Source organism: Apostichopus japonicus, chromosome 16 (assembly GCF_037975245.1).
Source record: "Apostichopus japonicus isolate 1M-3 chromosome 16, ASM3797524v1, whole genome shotgun sequence".
Lineage (NCBI taxonomy): Eukaryota > Metazoa > Echinodermata > Holothuroidea > Aspidochirotida > Stichopodidae > Apostichopus > Apostichopus japonicus.
Window position 1 is genome coordinate 42,333,896 of NC_092576.1, and position 24,262 is coordinate 42,358,157.

At 34.6% G+C, this 24,262-nt stretch overlaps 2 protein-coding genes across 4 annotated transcripts in view; one reads left to right on the forward strand and one right to left on the reverse strand.

Annotated features, from left to right (window-relative positions):
* LOC139982658 (uncharacterized) overlaps nt 1-20,126 on the reverse strand; it is a 39,689-nt gene extending 19,563 nt beyond the window's left edge. The window contains exons 1-10 of the mRNA XM_071995689.1: nt 20,036-20,126; nt 19,140-19,269; nt 18,652-18,723; nt 16,666-16,737; nt 16,480-16,551; nt 15,527-15,598; nt 15,216-15,287; nt 14,769-14,921; nt 14,011-14,079; nt 13,717-13,782 (exon numbers count right to left, since the gene is read on the reverse strand). Of these exons, the coding sequence (XP_071851790.1) occupies nt 13,717-13,782; nt 14,011-14,079; nt 14,769-14,921; nt 15,216-15,287; nt 15,527-15,598; nt 16,480-16,551; nt 16,666-16,737; nt 18,652-18,723; nt 19,140-19,204 (713 nt within the window). The 5' untranslated portion in view covers nt 19,205-19,269; nt 20,036-20,126. The remainder of the gene's footprint in view (nt 1-13,716; nt 13,783-14,010; nt 14,080-14,768; nt 14,922-15,215; nt 15,288-15,526; nt 15,599-16,479; nt 16,552-16,665; nt 16,738-18,651; nt 18,724-19,139; nt 19,270-20,035) is intronic.
* Nucleotides 1,750-10,596, forward strand: LOC139982661 (uncharacterized). 3 transcript variants are annotated; one of them, XM_071995695.1, is made up of 10 exons: nt 1,750-2,148; nt 5,215-5,489; nt 6,020-6,162; nt 6,575-6,750; nt 6,906-7,115; nt 7,355-7,442; nt 7,860-8,461; nt 9,003-9,198; nt 9,601-9,843; nt 9,967-10,596. In XM_071995695.1, exons 1-10 carry the CDS (start codon nt 1,978-1,980, stop codon nt 10,170-10,172), a joined length of 2,310 nt encoding a protein of 769 aa, XP_071851796.1. In that variant the 5' UTR covers nt 1,750-1,977; the 3' UTR covers nt 10,173-10,596. The 3 variants fall into 3 exon arrangements, with proteins under 3 accessions (XP_071851796.1, XP_071851799.1, XP_071851797.1); XM_071995698.1 differs by having other exon boundaries at nt 2,066-2,503; nt 9,967-10,591; XM_071995696.1 differs by lacking the exon at nt 1,750-2,148 and adding an exon at nt 3,150-3,176 and having other exon boundaries at nt 9,967-10,591.
* Nucleotides 20,127-24,262: the final 4,136 nt, after the last annotated feature.

The window sequence follows — 24,262 nt, forward strand, 5'->3', positions numbered from 1 at the left end:
CAGCTTATGTAACACGCAATTCAAGTTTTTATAGACAGCAAAGTTTACCCTGAAAATCGAGAATGAAAGCATCTCTCTGGGTGTACGTGCGGTGAATTTATGAAAGTCATCCCGTAACCCCATACAGTTAGGCCACATCAAAACAGTTATCTGGACGTTTTTATGTTATTCCTTAGTTGCATATAGCCGACGTACTAATTAGAAAAAAGATATTTTCAAAATAAAATTAGATAAAAGAATATATTTTGTTAATAACTGCCCAATGGAGCAAGTCTTGAATGCAGAACCCATGTACAGCCCCTAGCCATATCTCTTTGTATATCCATAGCTGTGGATATTCTTACAACATGGAAGTATTACCCTCACAGCGGTGAACGGTTTGTACATGGTCAGGGTATAACTTCTATTGTTTGTAGTATCATGGAGCTAAACACAGATTTAAGCTCCATGGTACAATAAACTATCTTGTCTATTGAACGTGGCACCGCTTTGATTTACACCTTCGGTAGAAAAAGCTTTTGTACTCTGCGAACTCTTTTAAGATTGTAAAGATTGTAAAGATATAACAAGCGTTACCTTTCATCCAGGGATTATAACGTGAATAGGGCCATCACACGGCGCGTGAATACAGAAATTAATCCCGACATCATGGATCGATCAATAATAGACAATGAACAGCTAATTGCCATGTCTAGCTTTGTAGTTATAGTACACGGGAAAGAATCCCGGTAGGGGCGAGGGTGGGGAGCTACAGGACCAGGGATACTGATCATGCATCCTGTATGTCGTACAGTGTGTGGAAGAGGCCACCGATGCTTCGCATGTGATACGCTGTAATTGTGGGGCTCATTTAATGGAATCAAAATGAGCCGCAAGCTTACAATTAAACCAATGTTACAGAAAATATGAAAATGTTGTTGCTGCTTTTCCATTATGAATCATTATGAATTCAATTTTCTTGCAAACAATGCGATAATTACAAACAGATCCAGGCACATACGAATATTGATATGAGTACATTGGATAATTATTGTGTGACCGTATATGCGTTCCTTAATAAGTGTCGGGCACATTCCAAACAAGGGAATTATCTATTTAATTTGTACATATATTTGTTTTGATATTTCCAGTAACAACTGATACCATGAAGAAACACCAATAACTAAAGATGGATCTCTTTAAAAAAAAAAATGTGTGCATTTTCTTCGCATGAGGGGAATGGAGCCCTCGTTTATATATAAATATATATATATATATATATTTATATATATATATATATATATATATATATATATATATATATATATATATATATGTGTGTGTGTGTGTGTGTGTGTGTGTAGGCCTATATATAATCGAAAATCGTAATGAGTTGGAAAATCAAGAACAGTAGCCTATATATATATATATATATATATATATATATATATATATATATATATATATATATATATATATATATATATATATATATATATATATATATATTTATATATATATATATATATATATATATATATATATATATATATATATAGATATATATAGATATATATATATATATATATATAGATATATATAGATATATATATATATATATATATATATATATATATATATATATATATATATATATATATATATATATATATATATATATATATATATATATATATATATATATATATATATATTTACCTTGCAAAACGGGAGGGACTGGGAAGGAAAGAGAAAAAAAACAATTAGTCTGTCTGGGCTTGCCATCTTAGCTTCTCATTGCTCTTTTACTACCGCCAATCAGCATCCACCTTTTTGGCGGGGAATTTGTCCACTCCGAATATCACGGATATCACCGCATAACCACAGCGCTTAGTGTCCGGGTTAACAAATCTTATTGTTGTCTAGCTCGCATTTAAAGAGTCAAATAAATTTAGAATAATCATAGCAATCGCAGAAATCAGCACGTTACACATCACTATGACTAAGGCAAGAAAATGGTGGATGGAGACCGAAACTGGGGGAGAAATCGTCATCCGAGTTCAAGGAAACACTGGTCCCGAACCTCTGAGACATAACCAGACTCCGAAAAGGAAATACAGTGGAGTCGCTAGTTGCGAACCTTACGAAAAGGATGGACAAATGTTGAAGGTGAGTTTTTTTTCTTCAAAATTCCATTTAATGTGTATATACCGCTGTGGCTCTGACTGTTTGTAACAACAAGAAAAGAGATATATATATAATAGATCAGTCTCATTAGGCAAGTCAAGATATGACGAAAATGCCCTGCGTATTATGTTACAGCAAAGTAGAAACTGTGTACTGACCATAGGTACTGACAAGCGTTAGCAAGAAAAGTTTTACGCGTTCCATGAACCATAGGGATAAGTTAGGTAATGTAGTGTGTATAAATGCGTTATCGTCTAAATTTACATTATTGCGAGTACAACCACAGATAATCTTTAGTACAACTTTTTCCGGGGTTTAAGCGTATATGAGATTGGGAGTAAGTAGCCTATCGATATCAGTGCCGATACAATATAACATAATTTAGGCCGTAATATTAAAACGATTGCTTTATTAACTCATGTTTTTAGAACCATAATGTTTACGTTTCAATGTTTCATGAAGTGGCTACGTTCACCTGTGGCATTTCAACTCAATATCCTATGCTATTATTAATGTAGTACTAGTTCTGGTGATACTAACATTATAAATGTAGTGACAAAGGCTACTTCTTTATCGACAATATCTTAGCCTATACCACCACTCGTTATCTATAACCTGTAGGCTGTACCCCTATTACAGGGGTCTAAAACAGTTAGAGTATCGCAGGAGTCAGTTAGGAGAGGGGTTGGGGAGGGTAATTAGTTGATGTATGTTTAGTGTACGTCAGTTAAACCCTAGAGGTGGGTTAATTCGTTTTGGTTTAGTAACATGGTTTTCAAATTTAGCACTAATTAAATTAATTTTGCCTTGTATAGGCCTATCTAGCGTTTCCCTAATTTGCTACACACTGTTGAGGAAATTTTTCTTATAGGGATAAAGACCAATAGGGATAAGTTAGGTAATGAAGTGTGTATAAATGCTTTATCGTCTAAATTTACATGATTGCGAGAACAACCACAGATAATCTTTAGTACAACTTTTTCCGGGGTTAGGCGTATATGAGATTGGGAGTAAGTAGCCTATTGATACCAGTGCCGATACAATATAACATAATTTAGGGCGTAATATTAATACGATTGCTTTATTAACTCATGTTTTTAGAACCATAATGTTTACGTTTCAATGTTTCATGAAGTTGCTACGTTCACCTGTGCTATTTCAACTCAATATCCTATGCTATTATTAATGTAGTATAGTAAAGGCTTCATAATTGACGCACCCCCGTAATTGACGCACCTTCAATTATTACTAGCAACGATATAGAGGGCAACCTAAACTTTTTGCAGTCAAGCAGAATTACATATTTTCATGAATTTTAATCCATTTCAGCTATTTGCTGACCAAATTGTGGTATTTTTTACCCTTTTAACACCCTCCCCCCAGTTTAACACATATTTTTGACATTTGGAAATCTTACAGTACTCCCTAAAAATAACCAAAATTACTTCAATATGATACCACTACTCTCTGGGACCTGACCTGTCTAAGCTTAGAGGTTCAGAGCATAGCAAACAGCATCCAAAGTCAATGGATGTATACTTAGGCCTACACTACAGTTAGGTTATCGACGAATGTGTCAATTTAGGGGTATGAAAGAACTTGACACAGCAGACATTTTGTGGTCAAATTCTTCTCAATTGTACGTTGCGTAGGCACAGAACAATAAATATTTTGAGATCATTACATTTCTGATGAACTACACATATGAAAAGTGCATGCAGTTGAGTGATTTTGATTTTATGTTGACCGACATCGTCAATCCAATCCTTAAGTGCGTCAATTATGAGCCCACCATGCTACTAGTGCTGGTGATACTGTTATTAAACACTAGAGGTGGGTTAATTTGTTTTGGTTTAGTAATGTGGTTTTCAAATTTAGCACTAATTAAATTAATTTTGCCTTGTATAGGCCTATCTAGCGTTTCCCTAATTTGCTACACACTGTTGAGGAAATTTTTCTTATAGGGATAAAGACCATAGGGATAAGTTAGGTAATGAAGTGTGTATAAATGCGTTATCGTCTAAATTTACATTATTGTGAGTACAACCACAGATTATCTTTAGAACAACTTTTTCCGGGGTTAGGTGACATGAGATTGGGAGTAAGTAGCCTATTGATACCAGTGCCAATACAATATAACATAATTTAGGCCGTAATATTAATACGATTGCTTTATTAACTCATGTTTTTAGAATCATAATGTTTACGTTTCAATGTTTCACTAAGTTGCTACGTTCACCTGTGCCATTTCAACTCAATATCCTATGCTATTATTAATGTAGTACTAGTGCTGGTGATACTGTTATGTAGTGACAAAGGCTACTTCTTTATCGACAATATCTTAGCCTACAGTATACCACCACTCGTTATCTATAACCTGTAGGCTGTACCCCTATTACAGGGGTCTGAAACAGTTAGAGTATCGCAGGAGTCAGTTGGGAGAGGGGATGGGGGGGGGGTAATTAGTTGATGTATGTTTAGTGTACGCCAGTTAAATACTAGAGGTGCTTCAATTTGTTTTGGTTTAGTAGCGTGGTGGGCTAACTAAATTAATTTTGCCTTGCATAGGCCTATATAGCGTTCCCTAATTTGCTACACACCGTTGAGGAAATTTTTCTTACTTTGTCATTCAGTCATTATGTTTGTGCATTCAGGATGTCTCAGAACAATTTGAAGAATTAAGACCACCAAGATAGCACTTTGAGAACTTCTAACAATTTATAGCATACAGTCTGTCAGAGTTTTTTATAAACAATTAAACCAACTTTTTGAAATATAGCCACTACAGGTTGATTTGTGTAGACGACCTGTAGCCTGCATGCAAGTGGGGGTGTGGGAGGTCATGGATTGGTAAATTAACATCCCTACGTACTTCTAGCAATTTTTTTTATTGTTCATAAGACTGATGATGACCAAAACATGGTGAGGAGGCTAAAGCCCTCCCCGCTCCCCCCCCCCCCCCTCTGGATCTATCTACCAGTCCCTGAGTATGGCTAATTACACACAATCAACTAGAATAGTTTTTAACACGTTCACATTTCTTTTCAGATTTTCTTCACGGATAGAATTGACAATCCACGAGCCTTTCAACTGAATGCCTTCTCCTGGAATTCTTCTGAATTTTCACGTCAGTTTCAACCCCTCCTCTCAAATAAGAATAAATTTAGTGAAAAGCTGAATGACTTGGTAGGGTCATTGCAATCTTCCTACACCATCGTTCAAGTTCATAGAGAAGATGATACGGTAGTGAATCCGATGTCTACTTTTGAGTGGGAACTTTCAGGAAGTGAGGTCCCAGAGATAGGGGACTCAGTAGTACATAGGTGAGTATCCACACATGAAGAATAGAATTAATGTAGACTTTTAACAAAATTATCTGATATTAATGTGCAATTCAAACCATTTAATGATTACTATACATTAGGATCCATGTAGGCTTGCAATTTGATTAATCAGTTTTATTACCACGCCCTGGGGAAAATTTACCTCGCTGTGACATTCGGTCATCTTTTATCCTCATAAAATGTCTACATGGCACCCTTTGTATGTATACACAACTTAGGGCAAATTATTGTCAGCTTTTGCCACGCTGGTGTATGATTTGTCATTGGCAGGACAGATACTACTATACAGCTAGCACAGACTGTTTCAAGTCTCCTCAAACCTGGTGTGTTACTAAGGGCATTTGCATACTTATTAAGTAGATCTGATAGTTAGGAAGGGTCACATGACCCTGTATTAACCAATCACAGGGGCAGATTGTAAATAACCCATAAATAGGGGTTGTAGAAATGTGAATAATCTGTCACAATCACAGGTGTTGTAATGTATAATATTGATGGTTCTTTTACAGCACTCCAGCTAGAGCACCCACTAGACAGACAAAGAGAACAAATAGTGCTTCCATTGATGACCTCCCTGCTTTGTTTAAGAAGAAAAAGTTGGAGATGTCTGCAGATCTCAAAATCATAGAAGAAGTGAAGGAAGCGTACTTGGGTAAGTTTCCCCAAACTTCAACATGGCCTGACGCACCAGAGGAATTTGTATTTAAACAGTTGTCAACTGCAATTTTTCCTTTACATCAATTTCCATGACAATACTGCTGAGGTCAAAATAAGCAGTTTTTTTTAAGGTAAGAGGTCGTGCACTTGCATGGACAATAAACTGTTTACATTCCTGTCTAATTCGCCGTGTTACTGTTTGCAACCTGTATGGAAAAAATTCCTGTGAGGGAAAATAACCTGAGAGATCTCAGCAAGTTGCTCATTTAGTCAGGAGGAATAACAAGGTTTTAGGGCTGTTAATACAAAATGATATGTGCAATTGACTGCCAGGGTATGTGTCTCTTATGCTCCAGAGTTTTTATTTTTCAAATCACAAAAGTTTCCTTCTAACTTAATTTATTCAGGTTCTGCCAGAATCCAAACAGCCCATCTGACGTTAGGCATCCAGCTGAGAGAAATTCGGGAGGCTTTTGTGACTGAGCTGATGGACAAGATGGTTGAGTTTCCTGGGCATTTTTATCAACCTCTCTGTGTCATCATCGACACCCTTGATGACATCACTCATTTTAAGGAAACAAATGTAAGTCACCATATCAAAGTGTATGGACACATTTGATGAGTCCATACTAAGTTTGACCAGTTATTGATTAAATTATAAACAAAGACTTACAAATCACAATTCAACAAACCAAATCATTGCTGTAATTGTTTTGACATTATTTTGTTCTTCAACAGGCAAATGGTTTCCATTACAAAGTTATTGGAGGCTGTCACAACTATTCTGCTGCTGAGCGACTCAGTCAGATGTACCCTGGTCAAGATGTTTTCAAGACTAGACTGTGCTCTATTTACAGCAACACATTGAGTGAAGAGGCTATCCTTTGGCTTGCAAACAGACACAATAAAGTGGGAGAATTTAGACACAGCATGTCATTAAAGGAAAAGGTAATTTATCAGTTGAGTTTTGATGACCTTTTAACAGTTTCTAATGACCCTGTGACTCGCCAATTTTGTGAATCCCAACCAATTTTTAGGCAAGACTCTGGGCTTGTTTTCTGCAGATTGCACGTTCAAGTGTTCAAGTCCTGGGGTGGTCATTGTGGTTGTTCTTGTCCCTACCTGGATGTCCATACAAGTGTGTACTTTTCTATTAATTCACATTGTTCTGTTCCTCTGTCTTACAGATACAGCTCTGTCGGAATATTTTTGAGACATCTGGGATGGAGAATGAGCAGTGGCGTACTACTGTGACGGCAATTTTTAGTCCAGAAAGTCTTGCTGGCAAATTTACCTTACTGTTTCTTACATACGTAGGACACTAGAAAAGCTTCTATACACTGTTTTGTTTAATTAATTTCGATATATAAATCTATTAATATATTTATATATCAAATTTCCAGTCAGCACAAGTTAGTGCACAATTGAATTCTTGTTGTGCTTGTTATTTCCCTATTTATGACAAGTTTGGTGATTTTGTGTGGATCATGCTCTTTCATATGTGTTTTTTTCGGTGAAAAAAAAAACAATTTTTGCATTTTCAGTGCATTTTTTCAGTGAAATTGATGAGATAGATATTGAATTGTTATTGAAAGTCATGATGGGCAGAGTGGCCAAGACTCTGGTGCTTGTTATCTGGGTTTACAAATGTCCACTTGTGATATGACTTGCACTTGTTTGTTATGCAGGAAGAAACAAAGGGTGTTATCAAGCTTTTGATAAAGCTTGCAACACTGGAGGAAGAGACATATCATCTGCTCCAGGAGGTTCTATGTCAACATGCTAACGGTAGACTAAAGGGGCAGAACCTGTCATACAAAGACATAACAAATGGTCCAGATATGAAACCCTATGTTTTGGTATCGCTGCCATCACTGCCATCAACTGCTGCTAAACAGGTGCTGTCAGAGGTGAGGGATGGTACAATGACTCTACCAGATTTACAGAAGGAGACAAAATTACTGGTGAAGTTGCAGTCAGTCCAGAGGATGTTTGTAGACCTAATGGGTATAAAGAGCTGGGAAGAGGCTACGCAGCAGTATCCAAGGGCAGCAACCAGGGAGGCCTTGGAGCATTTTTGCAGATTCAACCTGCGGTCAACACCTCCTGAGTTGAAGTCTTTCTGCCAGCAGCTGAAGCTAGAAGCCAGCATGGAACTTCAGTGTTTTAAAAGCATCAATGGAGCTGTTTGCTATCCACTGCTGTGTGATGCCCGGGAACTGGATAGTGAGACACTGCTGGAAGAAGTTCCATGTTTTACTGGAGCAACCTTGGTCATCTTGGACAAACCACAGGTAACATTTAGTATACATATGGTTTCAATTTGAGCAGTATTTGCAGATAAGACTAAATTGTTGCAATGGTGCTTCTCCAAGCTTAGGTTGGAGATTGGAGGCTTGGACTGATCTTGTAAGTGGTATGTACATGTAATGTTTTGCGTTCAAGAAGCCTATTGCTTTTGTTGGCGGTCAGATATCATTTGCTGTCAGCAGGGGTTAAAAGGAAACCTTGTAAACAGATATCTCAAGAATGGAAGCTTGGAAAGATCTCATATTTGGTGTGTATAGTGTTTCACTTTGAGAAAAAAAAAAGCCTTATGTTTTTTCGTAGGTCCTTTGGGTCAGATTGTGGAAACCTTTTAAATACAACATATTAAGAAGGAGGGCAAGTTGAGAGATCACAGACAACTACATCAAAGATAAATGTTTTGTTGTATGACTATCAATAATGCTCATTGCTTAAGCCTTGTGATCCACCTCCCCACTATTAAAACTGTAATTAGGAGAGATTAATTATAATATTTCCCTTTTTTATATTCTGTTTTTCTTGTTCTAGGATTGGCAATGGACAGATGTAAAGACACTTGCCAATGCAATTACATCTGTCAATATACACTATGGTATAGACAACTTCACGCTTGCAGTGATAAGCCCTGTGCGAGACATGTGTGATGTAGAAAAGGCCATTGTGGAAACCAGGCATTTTAATGAGCCTGTATCAGCATTCTACATGGTGGATGACCATAGTAATAGTAAGTATATTTTACATGCAGCTTTTGAATTATTTAAACAAGCTGCTCCTCTGTAGCCAGTAACTTTCTGCTTCAAAAATAAAAAAAGAAAGAAATTCTGTTGATGCAAATTCTGCTAAATACTGTTATTTTGTTAGGATGATTGCAACTAGCTATGTTGTTTGAAAATTTTTCAGACTATTCCTTCAAATTGGCATGTTGTGCAACATGCGAGAAATTTTGTGTTAACAAGGTGACTTCTGTATTTATGGATTTTTACCAGCTGTACTCCTCCAACGAATATGTGTGATCATATTTCCTAGTTTCAATCTTAGAATTTACTGCTTGAAAGAAAATATCGTGCAAAGGCTTTAGGTTACCATATTTTTCCCATTAACACGGATAGCTTTGTTTGTTCGGCAGGCAATCAAAATCAACTCATTGACTGTGTTGGGTCCATTACAATTGCAATGAGGGGGCTGAAGAGGCCAGTTTCCTGGAAAGCTGGACATCACCGCAATTGTATTATAGTACAGAAGGACCTTGCATTTTTTCATGACGGTGTCCCTATTGACAAAAATCAGAAGCCTATTGGACTATTCCAGGAATTGGTTTCTGCACTCACTTATCCCAAGGAATGGATTTTGGATGTGTGCAGTGGCACAGGTAATATTGACCTCTATTTACATTGCAACTTACACTTGTTGTGTTTGCCAATTGACAGGAAGTATTATGATACATATGAATAAGGAAGTTTAATTTTGATTTATTTGTTTATTGTTTTTTCAGGTACTGGATGCTTAGCAGCCCTCAAAGAAGGCAGAAATGTTGTTGGATTGGAGAGCAACAAGAAGATGCTAGAAGCCATCACTATGCGGCTCAGCACCCAAATCTGTGAAGTTGGACCAAAGGACAATGAGATAGCAGAAGATGAGGACAGTGTTGATGAGGACAATGTAGAAACACTAAACCTCACATTGTCTACTGGTGTATGAAGCCTTTGTCCTTGTGTACTATGCCCAAGTATATAACAGAATTGAGTTTATGTCTTTCTATGGTTCATTAGCAATAATTTAAAACAGTATTAACTTTTTTGCCTTTTTATGGTTCATTAGCTTTAGACTTCTGGTGGACTAAGTGCAAATAATCTAAAACAGTATTAACCGTTTTTGCCTTTGAAGGGTTCACTAGCGAACCTCTCATAGACTTCTGGTGAACTTAGTGCAAATAGTCTAAATCAGTATTGACTATTTTGCCTTTGAAGGGTTCACTAGCGATCCTCTCATAGACTTCTGGTGAACTTAGTGCAAGTAATTTAAAACAGCATAAACTTTTTGCCTTTGAAGGGTTCACTAGCGAACCTCTCATAGACTTCTGGTGAACTAAGTGCAAATAATCTAAATCAGTATTAACTTTTTTGCCTTTGAAGGGTTCACTAGCGAACCTCTCATAGACTTCTGGTGATCTTAGTGCAAATAATCTAAATCAGTATTGACTATTTTGCCTTTGAAGGGTTCACTAGCGAACCTCTCATAGACTTCTGGTGATCTTAGTGCAAATAATCTAAATCATTATTAACTTTTTTGCCTTTGAAGGGTTCACTAGCGAACCTCTCATAGACTTCTGGTGAACTTAGTGCAAATAATCTAAATCATTATTAACTTCTTTGCCTTTGAAGGGTTCACTAGCGAACCTCTCATAGACTTCTGGTGAACTAAGTGCAAATAATCTAAATCAGTATTAACTTTTTTGCCTTTGAAGGGTTCACTAGCGAACCTCTCATAGACTTCTGGTGATCTTAGTGCAAATAATCTAAATCAGTATTGACTATTTTGCCTTTGAAGGGTTCACTAGCGAACCTCTCATAGACTTCTGGTGATCTTAGAGCAAATAATCTAAATCATTATTAACTTTTTTGCCTTTGAAGGGTTCACTAGCGAACCTCTCATAGACTTCTGGTGAACTTAGTGCAAATAATCTAAATCATTATTAACTTCTTTGCCTTTGAAGGGTTCACTAGCGAACCTCTCATAGACTTCTGGTGAACTTGATGCAAATAATCTAAATCAGTATTAACTTCTTTGCCTTTGAAGGGTTCACTAGCGAACCTCTCATAGACTTCTGGTGAACTAAGTGCAAATAATCTAAATCAGTATTGACTATTTTGCCTTTGAAGGGTTCACTAGCGAACCTCTCATAGACTTCTGGTGATCTTAGTGCAAATAATCTAAATCAGTATTGACTATTTTGCCTTTGAAGGGTTCACTAGCGAACCTCTCATAGACTTCTGGTGAACTTAGTGCAAATAATCTAAATCATTATTAACTTCTTTGCCTTTGAAGGGTTCACTAGCGAACCTCTCATAGACTTCTGGTGAACTAAGTGCAAATAATCTAAATCAGTATTGACTATTTTGCCTTTGAAGGGTTCACTAGCGAACCTCTCATAGACTTCTGGTGATCTTAGTGCAAATAATCTAAATCAGTATTGACTATTTTGCCTTTGAAGGGTTCACTAGCGAACCTCTCATAGACTTCTGGTGAACTAAGTGCAAATAATCTAAATCATTATTAACTTCTTTGCCTTTGAAGGGTTCACTAGCGAACCTCTCATAGACTTCTGGTGAACTTAGTGCAAATAATCTATATCAGTATTAACTTTTTTGCCTTTGAAGGGTTCACTAGCGAACCTCTCATAGACTTCTGGTGAACTTGATGCAAATAATCTAAATCAGTATTAACTTATTTGCCTTTGAAGGGTTCACTAGCGAACCTCTCATAGACTTCTGGTGAACTAAGTGCAAATAATCTAAATCAGTATTGACTATTTTGCCTTTGAAGGGTTCACTAGCGAACCTCTCATAGACTTCTGGTGATCTTAGTGCAAATAATCTAAATCAGTATTGACTATTTTGCCTTTGAAGGGTTCACTAGCGAACCTCTCATAGACTTCTGGTGAACTTAGTGCAAATAATCTAAATCATTATTAACTTCTTTGCCTTTGAAGGGTTCACTAGCGAACCTCTCATAGACTTCTGGTGAACTAAGTGCAAATAATCTAAATCAGTATTGACTATTTTGCCTTTGAAGGGTTCACTAGCGAACCTCTCATAGACTTCTGGTGATCTTAGTGCAAATAATCTAAATCAGTATTGACTATTTTGCCTTTGAAGGGTTCACTAGCGAACCTCTCATAGACTTCTGGTGATCTTAGTGCAAGTAATTTAAAACAATATTAACTTTTTTGCCTTTGAAGGGTTCACTAGCGAACCTCTCATAGACTTCTGGTGATCTTAGTGCAAGTAATTTAAAACAATATTAACTTTTTTGCCTTTGAAGGGTTCACTAGCGAACCTCTCATAGACGTCTGGTGAACCGTGCAAGTAATTTAAAACGATATTAACTTTTTAAAAGTATTAATTAATGCAAATAACCTAATACAAAATTGAGTTTGGTGCCTTCGAAGTGAACCTCCGTCTCCTGTACTTACTCAAATAAGTTATAACAGATTTTAGTTTTGTGCCTTTTGATCGACTGTGAAGGGTGCACCAGACCCAGCTGAAAGCTTTGCTATTTATTGTAATATATTTTTAAATTACGATTTCATCATTTAGCAAATTTCTTGCTATCAAGTCAGAATTGAACAATTTAAGTGGAGTTCATCTTTGATGTCATTATTTCATAAATACATATCTTTCAGGGTGTACTGATCCCTTGAAATGAATTATTCCTTGTTGTGTTACATATGTCTGTGGGAATGTGTATAATTTCATCACTAAATTATGACAGGCCACCACATTTGTGACTACATGCTTCAATTAAAGAATTTAAGACAAAAAGTTACACAAAAATGTGTCTAGTGAACAACATATGTGTTCGTCTTGTTAAATCTGCTGGTTTCACTGATGTTAGCCTTCCCAATTGACAATACTTGAAAATAATGTTGATACAAGTGTACATTACATAGCTACATGTTACGATCTTAACGTTTCATATTTTTACCTCTGTATAATCATTGTTGTAATTTATTGAGTGTGTTGTTTTTTAATGAAATACACTGGTTGATAGTCAACATTTAATTTCACTGTTTTTATCTGAGTAATTTCTTGTTTTTGTTGATAATTCTTCTTTTCAGTGTATAAAAGTGACAATCGTCTTATTGCAAATATTTGAAAGTATTTGCAACTACGTTACTATTTATTTCTTCAGTTAATTGCCTTATGTAAACATTTAACAATTAATTATTCTATATGATGTCATGAAATTAATGTCCAAAGAATGTAAGATAAACTTCTAAAATGATCGTATGATAATTGTTTTTGTTATTTATTTGTTTACTCTTGAAGACAACATCAAGTTTGCAAAATAATAATTTTCTGCTGACACTTAGGTTTTTTTACACATATGAAATAATCTAGCAATTCACGTTTCTTCTTTATACTTCAGATGAAATAATTGCAAACTATTTATGTTGAAAATTTAAAATGTTATAGTATTACAATCTAACCAGTTTTACCAATGTAATAAAAATGTTACATACACGTATGAGACTCCTCTTCCAAAACTGTTGTTCGTCAATTCCGTGATAGAATTTTCAAAAAGATATCTTTAAAAAAAAAGTACTGTGATCTTGGTTAGTTGCACAAGACCATGACAATGCAAACTGTAACTTAGAGACGCATTACATGATATTAAAATTAACACACAAATAATTCCTTCCTTAGCTTCCTTTCCGCATGAAATTGTTTTAATGGTTTACACTTTTGAAAATAAATAATTGTGGAAAGTTAACTTTAACGATATCTTGACACTTAAATACTGTTTTTCCACTTACACATCCTCAATGGATCTAGCGTTGAATGTATTTTCCCCTATATATTTTATAGAATTGCCGTTGAGGAATCTGGGCAGGAGAAATTAAGAGCAAAAGAAACATAATTGACTGGACACTTTGCTGCCAAACCTTCATAACACTGAAGTATCGTCAGGTGTTCCATGACGCGTTCTTCCACTATCCCGAAATCGAGAATTATAGGAAAGAAAGCTGTATATAGAGCTCTTTTACACTTAACATAACATTCATATCAATATAAAAAAAATATATATATATATATATGTGTATATATATATATACACACACACACACATATATATATATATATATATATATATATATGTAATTGAAAATCGTAATGAGTATGAAAAAACTTCCAGCCTCTACAGGGATTCAACCCGGGCCTCCCGCTTTATATGCGGGCACCATAGCCACTAGGCTATGGACGCTGATTGTATGTCCAGAGGTTCGAAACCGGTAAGGAAGGTCGTTATTCCACTGTAGGCATTTGTCACCTGTATCGAACAATACTAGTTCTGTTTTTTGGTGACATATTTTGCCTTACCCAAGAGAGCAAACTTCATGCTAACCAACTCGAAATCATTTGTGATTCCTAAAGCCGGATCTCGAAAGGGATACTTTGAACAGACTTTATGTTAACTTAATTAAATGATGTCATCTATTATATATACTTATATCAGGGAGTTGTTATGGAAACTCCCTGCTTATATACACAAAAAGATAAATACTAAACTTACATCTCTGTTAGGTTTGGCAGTCCAGAAAATGACGTGTTGCTTAAGAAGGTAAGGTTATTCCTCTGTAACAGCAAATATTGTAGTTCGTGATAGTTGATATTTGTTTTCCACAAACCATCTGGAATTTCTGACAGTAAATTGTTTGACAGGTCCCTGTTGAAAAGCAATAATAGTTTGAAACATGTCATTTCCTTGCATGGAACGGAATACATATACCTGTAGATGTGCTGATTATCGATATACGACTACACTTTTCATACGATGAATCCTTACACATACAAATTCCACCCAAAACATTGCAAGTCATTCAGATGACCATGTGCTTAAATGGTTTGTCTCAAATGATAGTTAAGTTTTGGCTTCCTGTAAACTTTCCAAACATCGCGTAAAAAAATACAAAATGGAGACTATAATTAAAATTTGTGAGCGGATTTGTCATGGTCTTACAAGTAACAGTTGAGCTGTAATTCACTAAAGACGTCTGCCGGTAAGGATGTTATGCGATTCCCCGATAACGTCCTATAAATGAAGAAATTGAAGAATTCCGTTTAAAACAAATGAACAGTTTTACTTAGTTGATATATACCAGTTTCATCAAATAATATAATAACAGTTATGTGAAAGTTTTTGAAATGAGAGAGAGGGGGTGTAGGGGCGGAAGGAACTGAAATTAAATAACTGAATAAGCTGACATGAATATCGTAAGGAAATGAATTATTTTCTTCTACAAAAGAAATGAAATACACAATGGTACTCACAAATAGTGAATTGACTTTAGCCCATGGAAGTAAGCTTTGTTCAATATTTGAAATCTGTTCTTCGACATAGCTCTGTTTTGGAGAAAAAAAATTCATTCTTTGCAGCTGTGTTTACTTGATCCTTCAGTGATAGCTGGCTTACATTCAATATACTTGAAGTATACTTAAGGAATCTCATCAGTCTATGCTTGTCAGAAGATGATATAAAGTGATACCATACGGGAGCAGCATAAAGTAAATGTGGCAGAATAAAGGAGCTAAACACATTTTTCCTTGCACCTTCATTAAAGAATGACACAATATAGGCAAGACTTGATACAAAATAATACACTTTGCTCAAGATTTTCGAGATATGCGACGTGAACGTTAGATTGGCATCAATACATACTCCTAGGTATTCAGTTCTTGATGTTCGCTCTCCCTCAGATTCATGTATGGTGACACCTTGTGATTTTGCAGACAGAAGACCTTGATGTTTTATGTTGATATTAGCAAAGCACATTTCCTTCGACTTCTTAGCATTTAGCAACAAATTATTTCTGTCACGTGTTGAAACCACGTCGTTGACTGATTGCTGATAGTTCAAATGATCATTGACACAACTCTTGCAGAAAATAATGTGTCCTACAGATTGCACGTAATAATTGTTTCATTAATTATTTGAACAAGGTTTGTTGCTTTTATACATTGTCATTATTTATTGTTATATTGACTTACTTAGCTATTTCAGTTACTGCGATCACTATATTGCTTCAAGTACAGTGTATGATAAACGTTGATTATTTAAAATCGTGACCTAAAAAAAAATAGCTCATGTTATTATAAATCAACAATTATTCATAACGTTACGAATGCCACACAGTAAACGTATGTATTTTAATGTTAAAGAAGCTTGCTTACCAAACATTTAAGTGAATAGAAATCCCTCCTAAGGATCTACTTCGCATACTTACAGAAACACGATCTTTGGAGTTGCTCGGAAGAATCCATTTGGTATTGTCGAAAGTGTATTGTTCTCTAGGTGTCTGAGAAGAGAAATAAAAACTCGTCTTAACAAAATACGATAGAATGCTCCATCAATGATGAAGACGTGAACAATTGCATCAGCTCTCACTTGCTTAATTAATGGCTATACTTACAAAGCTCTGAGATCAGAACAGTTGGATAACAAATCTTCGGGTAAGTACTTCAGTCCATTGTAAGAGAAATCTCTGATGTAGTAGAATAAATAAGACAAAGTGGTATAACAAAAGCGAAATAGGTCAATTTAAACGAATAAAATGTGAAATGTCTGTTTTTGGTGTTAGAATGAAATTGATAAAATCATTTACACACAGTAGTAACAATATCTGACACTCTGTTGTCCGTAATGGTTGGATTAAGTTTGACAAGCTACAGAAGAGGACACTCACATAAAATAACGGTTAATCGTACAAGTAACACACCACAAGCTAAACTTGAAACATGTGTATAATTTACAGGGAAATAAACGCCGCATACTGTTTGTACCTAGTAATGGTAGACATATGCAAGTCTGTTCGCAGCTGTTTCAATCAGCTGGTGTATATCTTGTAACTCTATTTATTTAAAAAAAATCTTCCTCTAGTAAATGTAGGAAAATGAGATTAAGGGGTTAAAAATAAACATGTTTATTGAACTTGATAGACCCATTTATCTGATAATTACTATGATATGTATATTCAGTGTTATCTCCATAATTTAAAGAATGGCTTTTATAGTGCAACGACATGTGCCGAAAGCTTTGCCACTCGCATGCTTTCAGCTTTTAAATTAGCGAATATCTAAAATCCACTTTTAAGGCTTTCTTGATAATGACGTCTTGTTAGGGGTGTAGATGTTAATCAATCCTATATTAGGTTTATGATCATACTAAATAATAGCCAATGTATTACTTTAAATCTATGTTAGAGCAGAGCATCCATGTATCACATCGAACAGCATTCGTTTTCGAAAATTGTTCAATACACTATAGAAGTATTTTTCTTTGAGTCGATAAAAGAATCATGTTTGGTTTCAATGACTCTGGCGTTCAAAGACTGTATGCAAAATTAAATAGCCCACTCAATAATTTCCAAAGACTCATGTCTCACAGGTGAACCATTAGAAGTTACATAGCTGTTCCATTGATCTATATATTTTACTCTTTCGCCAAAAATCACTCTTTTCATACAACCATTCGTCATCAATTTTTGGAGACGGAATATTAAAAGTCCATTCGATAGTAAAGTAATTATAAACCAACTAACTCTTTTGATTCTTATTGTTTCTGAAGGTCCCTCCGGTAACATTGTTCATAAAATATTATGTAAGAATCTGGGTAAAGAAACAATCAGTGACGATTTTCAAAGCCATTATTTTGTTTAAAAGACCCGTATATTAACTGCCTTACAAACAAGTTGTCATTTTGAAATGGCAGTTTAAACATATATATATTACTAATTCAAAGGACACATCACATGTTTGCCTCATATGCAATACATTTTTGGTGTGTGATATTCTGATTCAAATTTTGTTGTTTTGGTTTTTATTTTTAACGATTGTTTCCAAGATAAACACATTTGAAGTTTGGAAACGAATTACATTTGTGCACATTTATGACGTGAAGTAATGCGCTCATTAAAAGTTCTTAATTTAGGTCCTATTAGTTTAACCCCTAGTTACAATCCAATATATCATTTAAGTACTGTGATGTTTCTTTTTGCAAAAAAAAGGCAACAAATATTTCCAAAATTTCACCTAAGGCCAGAATCCTTGTCGGTGTCCTTGTAACAAAGTTTGTATGAGACAGATTACAAAATAGCAATAAAATCTCTTTACATCATAAATGTGCATTATTAATTAATGTGTAAATAATATAAAATTTAGGAAATTCTTGTAAAACGGTCAATTGTTGTAGGGAGGAAATTGCAGGATTTATAATACCATTAAGGATGATTAAGACAATATTTTTTATAGGCGGTTGTAGCCCTTTAACGAGACTATATCACCAAATGATATGGCACCTTCCTATGATATGTCGCACGCAACACACCCTTCTTTACTTTTGTCTGTTTTATGCTTCTTATTATTGTTTAGATGTTCAGTAATAATTTAATATAACTAACATTTCTTTCAATTTCGTTGCAGTGATGAAAGCATCCTTATGAATATAAGTCAACTTGTTCGTCGATAAATCTCTAAAGAGAGAAATTAAAAGAAAAATCTGACATCATCACGTGAGCAATATTGTGATAGACCACAAAATACACGCATCAAATTAATTATCACGATGCTAAATAAAACATTGGTATGCAAAAAGAAGATGACAAATGTTTCATCTTTGCTTTCAAGACAGTAAGCAACCTTGGCTTAAAGTTTGTTTTGATGATATGAAAGTATGACATCTATAATATAAATTTGATGACAATGCATTAATATTATGTCATAGCAGTATGAAATATGGTGGTATTTTGTTTTCTTCTATTAAAGGATATAAACAGAGGGAAGGTATACTAGATTTGTGTGTTGATATTTGACTAAAATAAACATAAGTGACAGTAAGTGACAGTACTTTTCACAGAAATACAACCGAAAACGAAACAATCAGCCATACATTTTAGTTACATTCGAAGGGATGTTAGTAGGGACATCGTTTAGGCTTCTATTAGAACAATCCATTTCGTAGTAATTGACTGTTTTACGACAACGGCATTTTGCAATACCACCGCATACAGTTCCGGGATCTTTAATGGGAATAAGAATAACATGTGACTGATAACTATATAACTATATATATATATAGAGAGAGAGAGAGAGAGAGAGAGAGAGAGAGAGAGAGTTGGTTGGTTGGCGTCTATCTTGGCGCAGAGTGCTCTGTGTCCAGTGGACAGAGCGGAATATGTGTTGATACTAGTTGAGACTAGTGGAACACTATAGTTGTAACTCGGAGTTTCACGCGTTTTAGCGATCGTCAGACTACTGATAGTTTCAAGTTATGCTCCATGAATATATAGGATCCTCGTCGGGATTACTGGGGATTATACACCACCAACCCTATAATCACCAGTAATCCCGACGAGGATCCTAAATATTCATGGAGCATAACTTGAAACTATCAGTTGTCTGACGATCGCTAAAACGCGTGAAACTCCGACTTAATACTACTAGTGTTCCACTAGTCTCAACACATATATATATAGATATATATATATATATACATATAGATATATATAGATATATATATATATATATATATATATATATATATATATATATATATATATATATATATATATATATATATATATATATATATATATATATATATATATATATATAATGTTTTTAGGAACAGCTCAGTACAGAACGATTATATTACCACTTACATGCGATAGTTAAGCACATTAATTCAAGATGACTGCAACTGGTTACGCACCACTTAGCAAACAATACATTTACACAAGTTTTAATTACACAGTAATGTAGAAGTAACTGATCGTGTAATTTTACCTTCATTTCCTTTCACAATTACATCAATTTGAAGGGTACAGAGGCAGAGCAATAGAATCAAACTCTTAGCATTCTGAAAGAAAAAGAAAACAATATTTTTTTTTTGAGGGAAACTGTTATAACAAAATATTTGAACTTATTTAACCCAAGGGATAGCTTGAACATGTCCTCAACTTTTGTATCAAGAAACGTAATTACGGTTATTTGTCCATTCCATGAGTACGTAAAGTAATATGCCGTTCCAACAAATTCCGTCACACGTGCTACTTTAACTGTTTTCTCTGATCGTTGAGCTATGTGTGTGTGTATATATATATATATATATATATATATATATATATATATATATATATATATATATATATATATATATATATATATATATATATATATATATATATATATATATATATATATATATATATATATATATATATATATATGTATATATATGAAAACTGGCTTTGTAGCAAGTGGTATGACCAGGTCACGTAACAATATCCAATGAAATAGTAAAATATGAGCATAACTGATTAACTGTTATTCTTCATTTAAAGCTGCTATTTTACTTTATTCAAAACTTCCTGTCTTTACCATGCCCTTAAAACAGCTAACAGTGAAACGTCAGAATGAAGACAATGAAGAGGTGAGCATTAAATAGTATTTTGTTCTTCCTAAAAATAACAGAAAATCACATCCTATCATAAAAAGAAAGTAATTAATCTCACTGTCTTTTTTATCACATACTAAAAGACATTGAACCTTACATATAACATTTAACCCTTAGTATAACTTTGGATCTAAACGTTGTGGGGCTTGTACAAACGGTGTGCTGGTTTATAATAATTGAGTAAACGTTGTCTCTCTAAGATTCACAGACCAGCTATATACAAAAGAAACCAGCCCGAACACTACTACATATACGCCGTTTTAGTAAATGCATGCTAAAAGGATTGAAGGAAAACCGATTCCACTTCTTATAGTTACCAATAACTCTGAGCCATCGAAAAAAGAAGAAGGATGTTATGCAGATGTTATCAGAGGGTGTCAATGGATGTTACTGGAAGTTCAACAGCAGGCAGACAAGTGAATGACGAAGACATGACAGGTATGTTGTTTCGAATTGATATAACATTCTAATAACCATTGATTACGCCTTGAGTAAATTTTACAATCATTTAATAAATATGAGATAAGCAGTTGAAAATCAGATGATTACTCTGATTGAAACTTTATTCTTCTACATATCGAGTATTGTTTTAGCTGTCAGCCTTTGATTAAAACATCATTTTCTGAAGTAGTGTAAAAGGTTGAGGATATAAATTGCAGAAACGTCTCTAATTGATGAATTGACCGCATTCCATTTGTTCTATTGTATGTGCTTTTCCATGCATTGTCAAATGCCCGTGCTCTTTTATGTAACAATATTGATACAGCAAAGAAAAATATAAAAACGAAAGGTAGATAAATATAATAGCAATGTTAAACAAATTATACCTTGAAGTCATTGTAGGCTGATAGAAACTTCAAAGCAACATTTGACCAGCATTGTTAAAACTGTGATTCGATTCTCATTATGTTCTTATTTTTTATTACTTCGTTTTTTTTTTGCACAACGAGGATATAAAATGACCCATTGTATTTTAATTGACCCATTGTCTGTAATGACACAATCATAACCCATTGTCTTTCTAGTCAAGTGTGATTACTTATATATGTATACAAAAAGCCGATTCACACAGAGCTCTCAAAAAAGTCAGAAATTTAGAGTTAATGTGGCTACCTCTTGTTCTCGAACTAATACAGGGGATTCTTGAAGACTTAAATCACCAGAAGGTGCTATTTTCATGTAACATGGCATCGAAAAAAGGCAGCAAAAAGATCTGGCCAAGAAATCACCTCAGCTAACGAAGCTCAGGCCAACCTCCGACTTCACTCCTTGGACACATGGGCGCATTCCTCATACTCTAGTAGTTATGGTAACATATTACCGTGTAATTACTTTGATGATAGTACCTTACTTACTAAGATAAGTCGGAATGATAAGTCGTTTATTCATATCAATGCTGGTAGTTTATGGAAAAATCATCATAATATTCGTTACCTCATCAATAATGAATTAGAATCTAGAGTCTCATTAGTTGCCGTTTCTGGGAATTGGATTCAAGAAAACACCCCTCTTTATATGTTACAGGTGGATAATTATAACCTCATATATGTTAATAGAACTGGTAAACGCGGTGGTGGACTTGGTTTTTACATTCGTAATTATGTTCAGTATGAAACAAGGACTGATCTTAATTTCAATTACATTACTATTGAGTTTTTTTGTTTATTGAAGCTATAAACCAAGACCGAAACGTTGTTATTGGTGTTATTTATCGACAGCCTGATGGTCCATGTTAATTTTATTGATGAGATGTCTACTCTGCTTAAAGCAATTAACCTGGGTAAGAAATCACGCTTGCTTCTCGGTGATTTTAATATTGACCTCCTCAAGTATGACTCTAATTGTTATGTTGCCACTTTCATAGATAATATTTACTCTGATACATTCACGCCACTTATCAGAAAACCTACCAGGATTACTGATTCATCTTTAACTTTAATTGATAATATTTTCTGTAATGACGTCAATCTCTTCAATTTGTCTGATATTCTGGTGTCTGATATAAGTGACCATTTACCTATGTTAGCTCAGCTGCGTTCAATTCTTAAAATTGCTCACACGGTACTACCAGATATGTCATGAAAAAGGATACGTCGAGGGGTAGTTACAATAGGTTTTCCTCTGAGCTCAACGACTTCAACTGGCATCAACTTTACACTAAAACAGATGTAAATAATGCTTTTAATATCATTGTTGGTGTAATAAGTGAGATCTACACACACACACAAATTGTCCCATTAAACGTACTGTCGTCAATGGGTCACGCAAACGCAATCCTTGGTTTACCAATGGAATTATTTAATCAATTGCTACTTACAAACGACTTTACAAATCGTACCTCCAAAACAGATCTCTTCGAAATAAGTTGAACTACGTCACTTCAAAAAATATCCTTACTTCCATTATTAGGCTCTCAAAAAAATTGCTATAGCAATTTGCTCAATGAAAATAAAAATAATCAGAAGGAAACCTGGAGAACTATAAATGAAATAATTTGTCAAAGCAATTTAACCGGTAAGATGCATTTAAGAATAAATCACGATAGTGAAGAATTGGCTTCAGATATAAAGGTTGCTAATTGCTCTAGTGATTATCTTTCTAGTATCGGTCTGAACTTAGACGGGTACGTTGAAGAAAGTAATGTCGGCTTCAATAGTTTTCTTAAAACTCTAGACCTTATACTATATTTATTTCTCAATAACTGTACGGAAATATCATCAATCATTAAAAATTTGAAGAAGAAAAAGGTTCAGAGGCTGGGACTGACGGTGAAACTATCAATATACATAGTACTTGCGAAAATCTTCTTGAACCACTCACCTATGTTTACAACCTTTCTCTCTCTCTATAGTGGTTTTGTTCCTTGTAATATATGAAAGTTGCTAGAAAAACGCCTATTTTCAAAACCGGTGATCCCTCGGTGCTTTCAAACTACCGACCAATCTCGATTTTTTTTCCTTCAACAATTACTAAAGTTCTAGAGAAAACTTTGCATAAGAAACTCACAAACTTCCTAGACAAGAATAATATCATTTCATCACGTCAATTTGGTTTTCGTGAGGATCTTTCCACTTATATGGCTGCAGCAGATATAGTCCAGTACATCGATAATGGCTTCAATAAAAATAAATGTACTATTGGTGTGTTTCTAGACCTTTCTAAAGCATTCGACACTGTCAACCATAGCATCTTACTAAAAAAAACTTAGCCATTATGGAATCCACGGGTTGCATACAGTGCCGTATAATAGTTCAGCAAACTAAGTCACTGATTGTGATTTGCAACTGCCAGTTCTAACAAACACAATCATATTAAAATTGTTCATCTGAGTAACGTCGAATGTGATGCTTAAGATATAGTATAATATTATTCATACCTTTAAATACATTTGATTTACTACAAAAATAGAAGAAATACTGACTCCATGAGTTCTTTTAAATATGTGAATAATGTAATGTATTAGTGTGATGTTTTAAGATCACTTGACCAGAGTCAAGTATGCATCATTCCCAATCAAGTACGGTGCTTGTACGTATTCTTCAAGGCCATCGACTTGA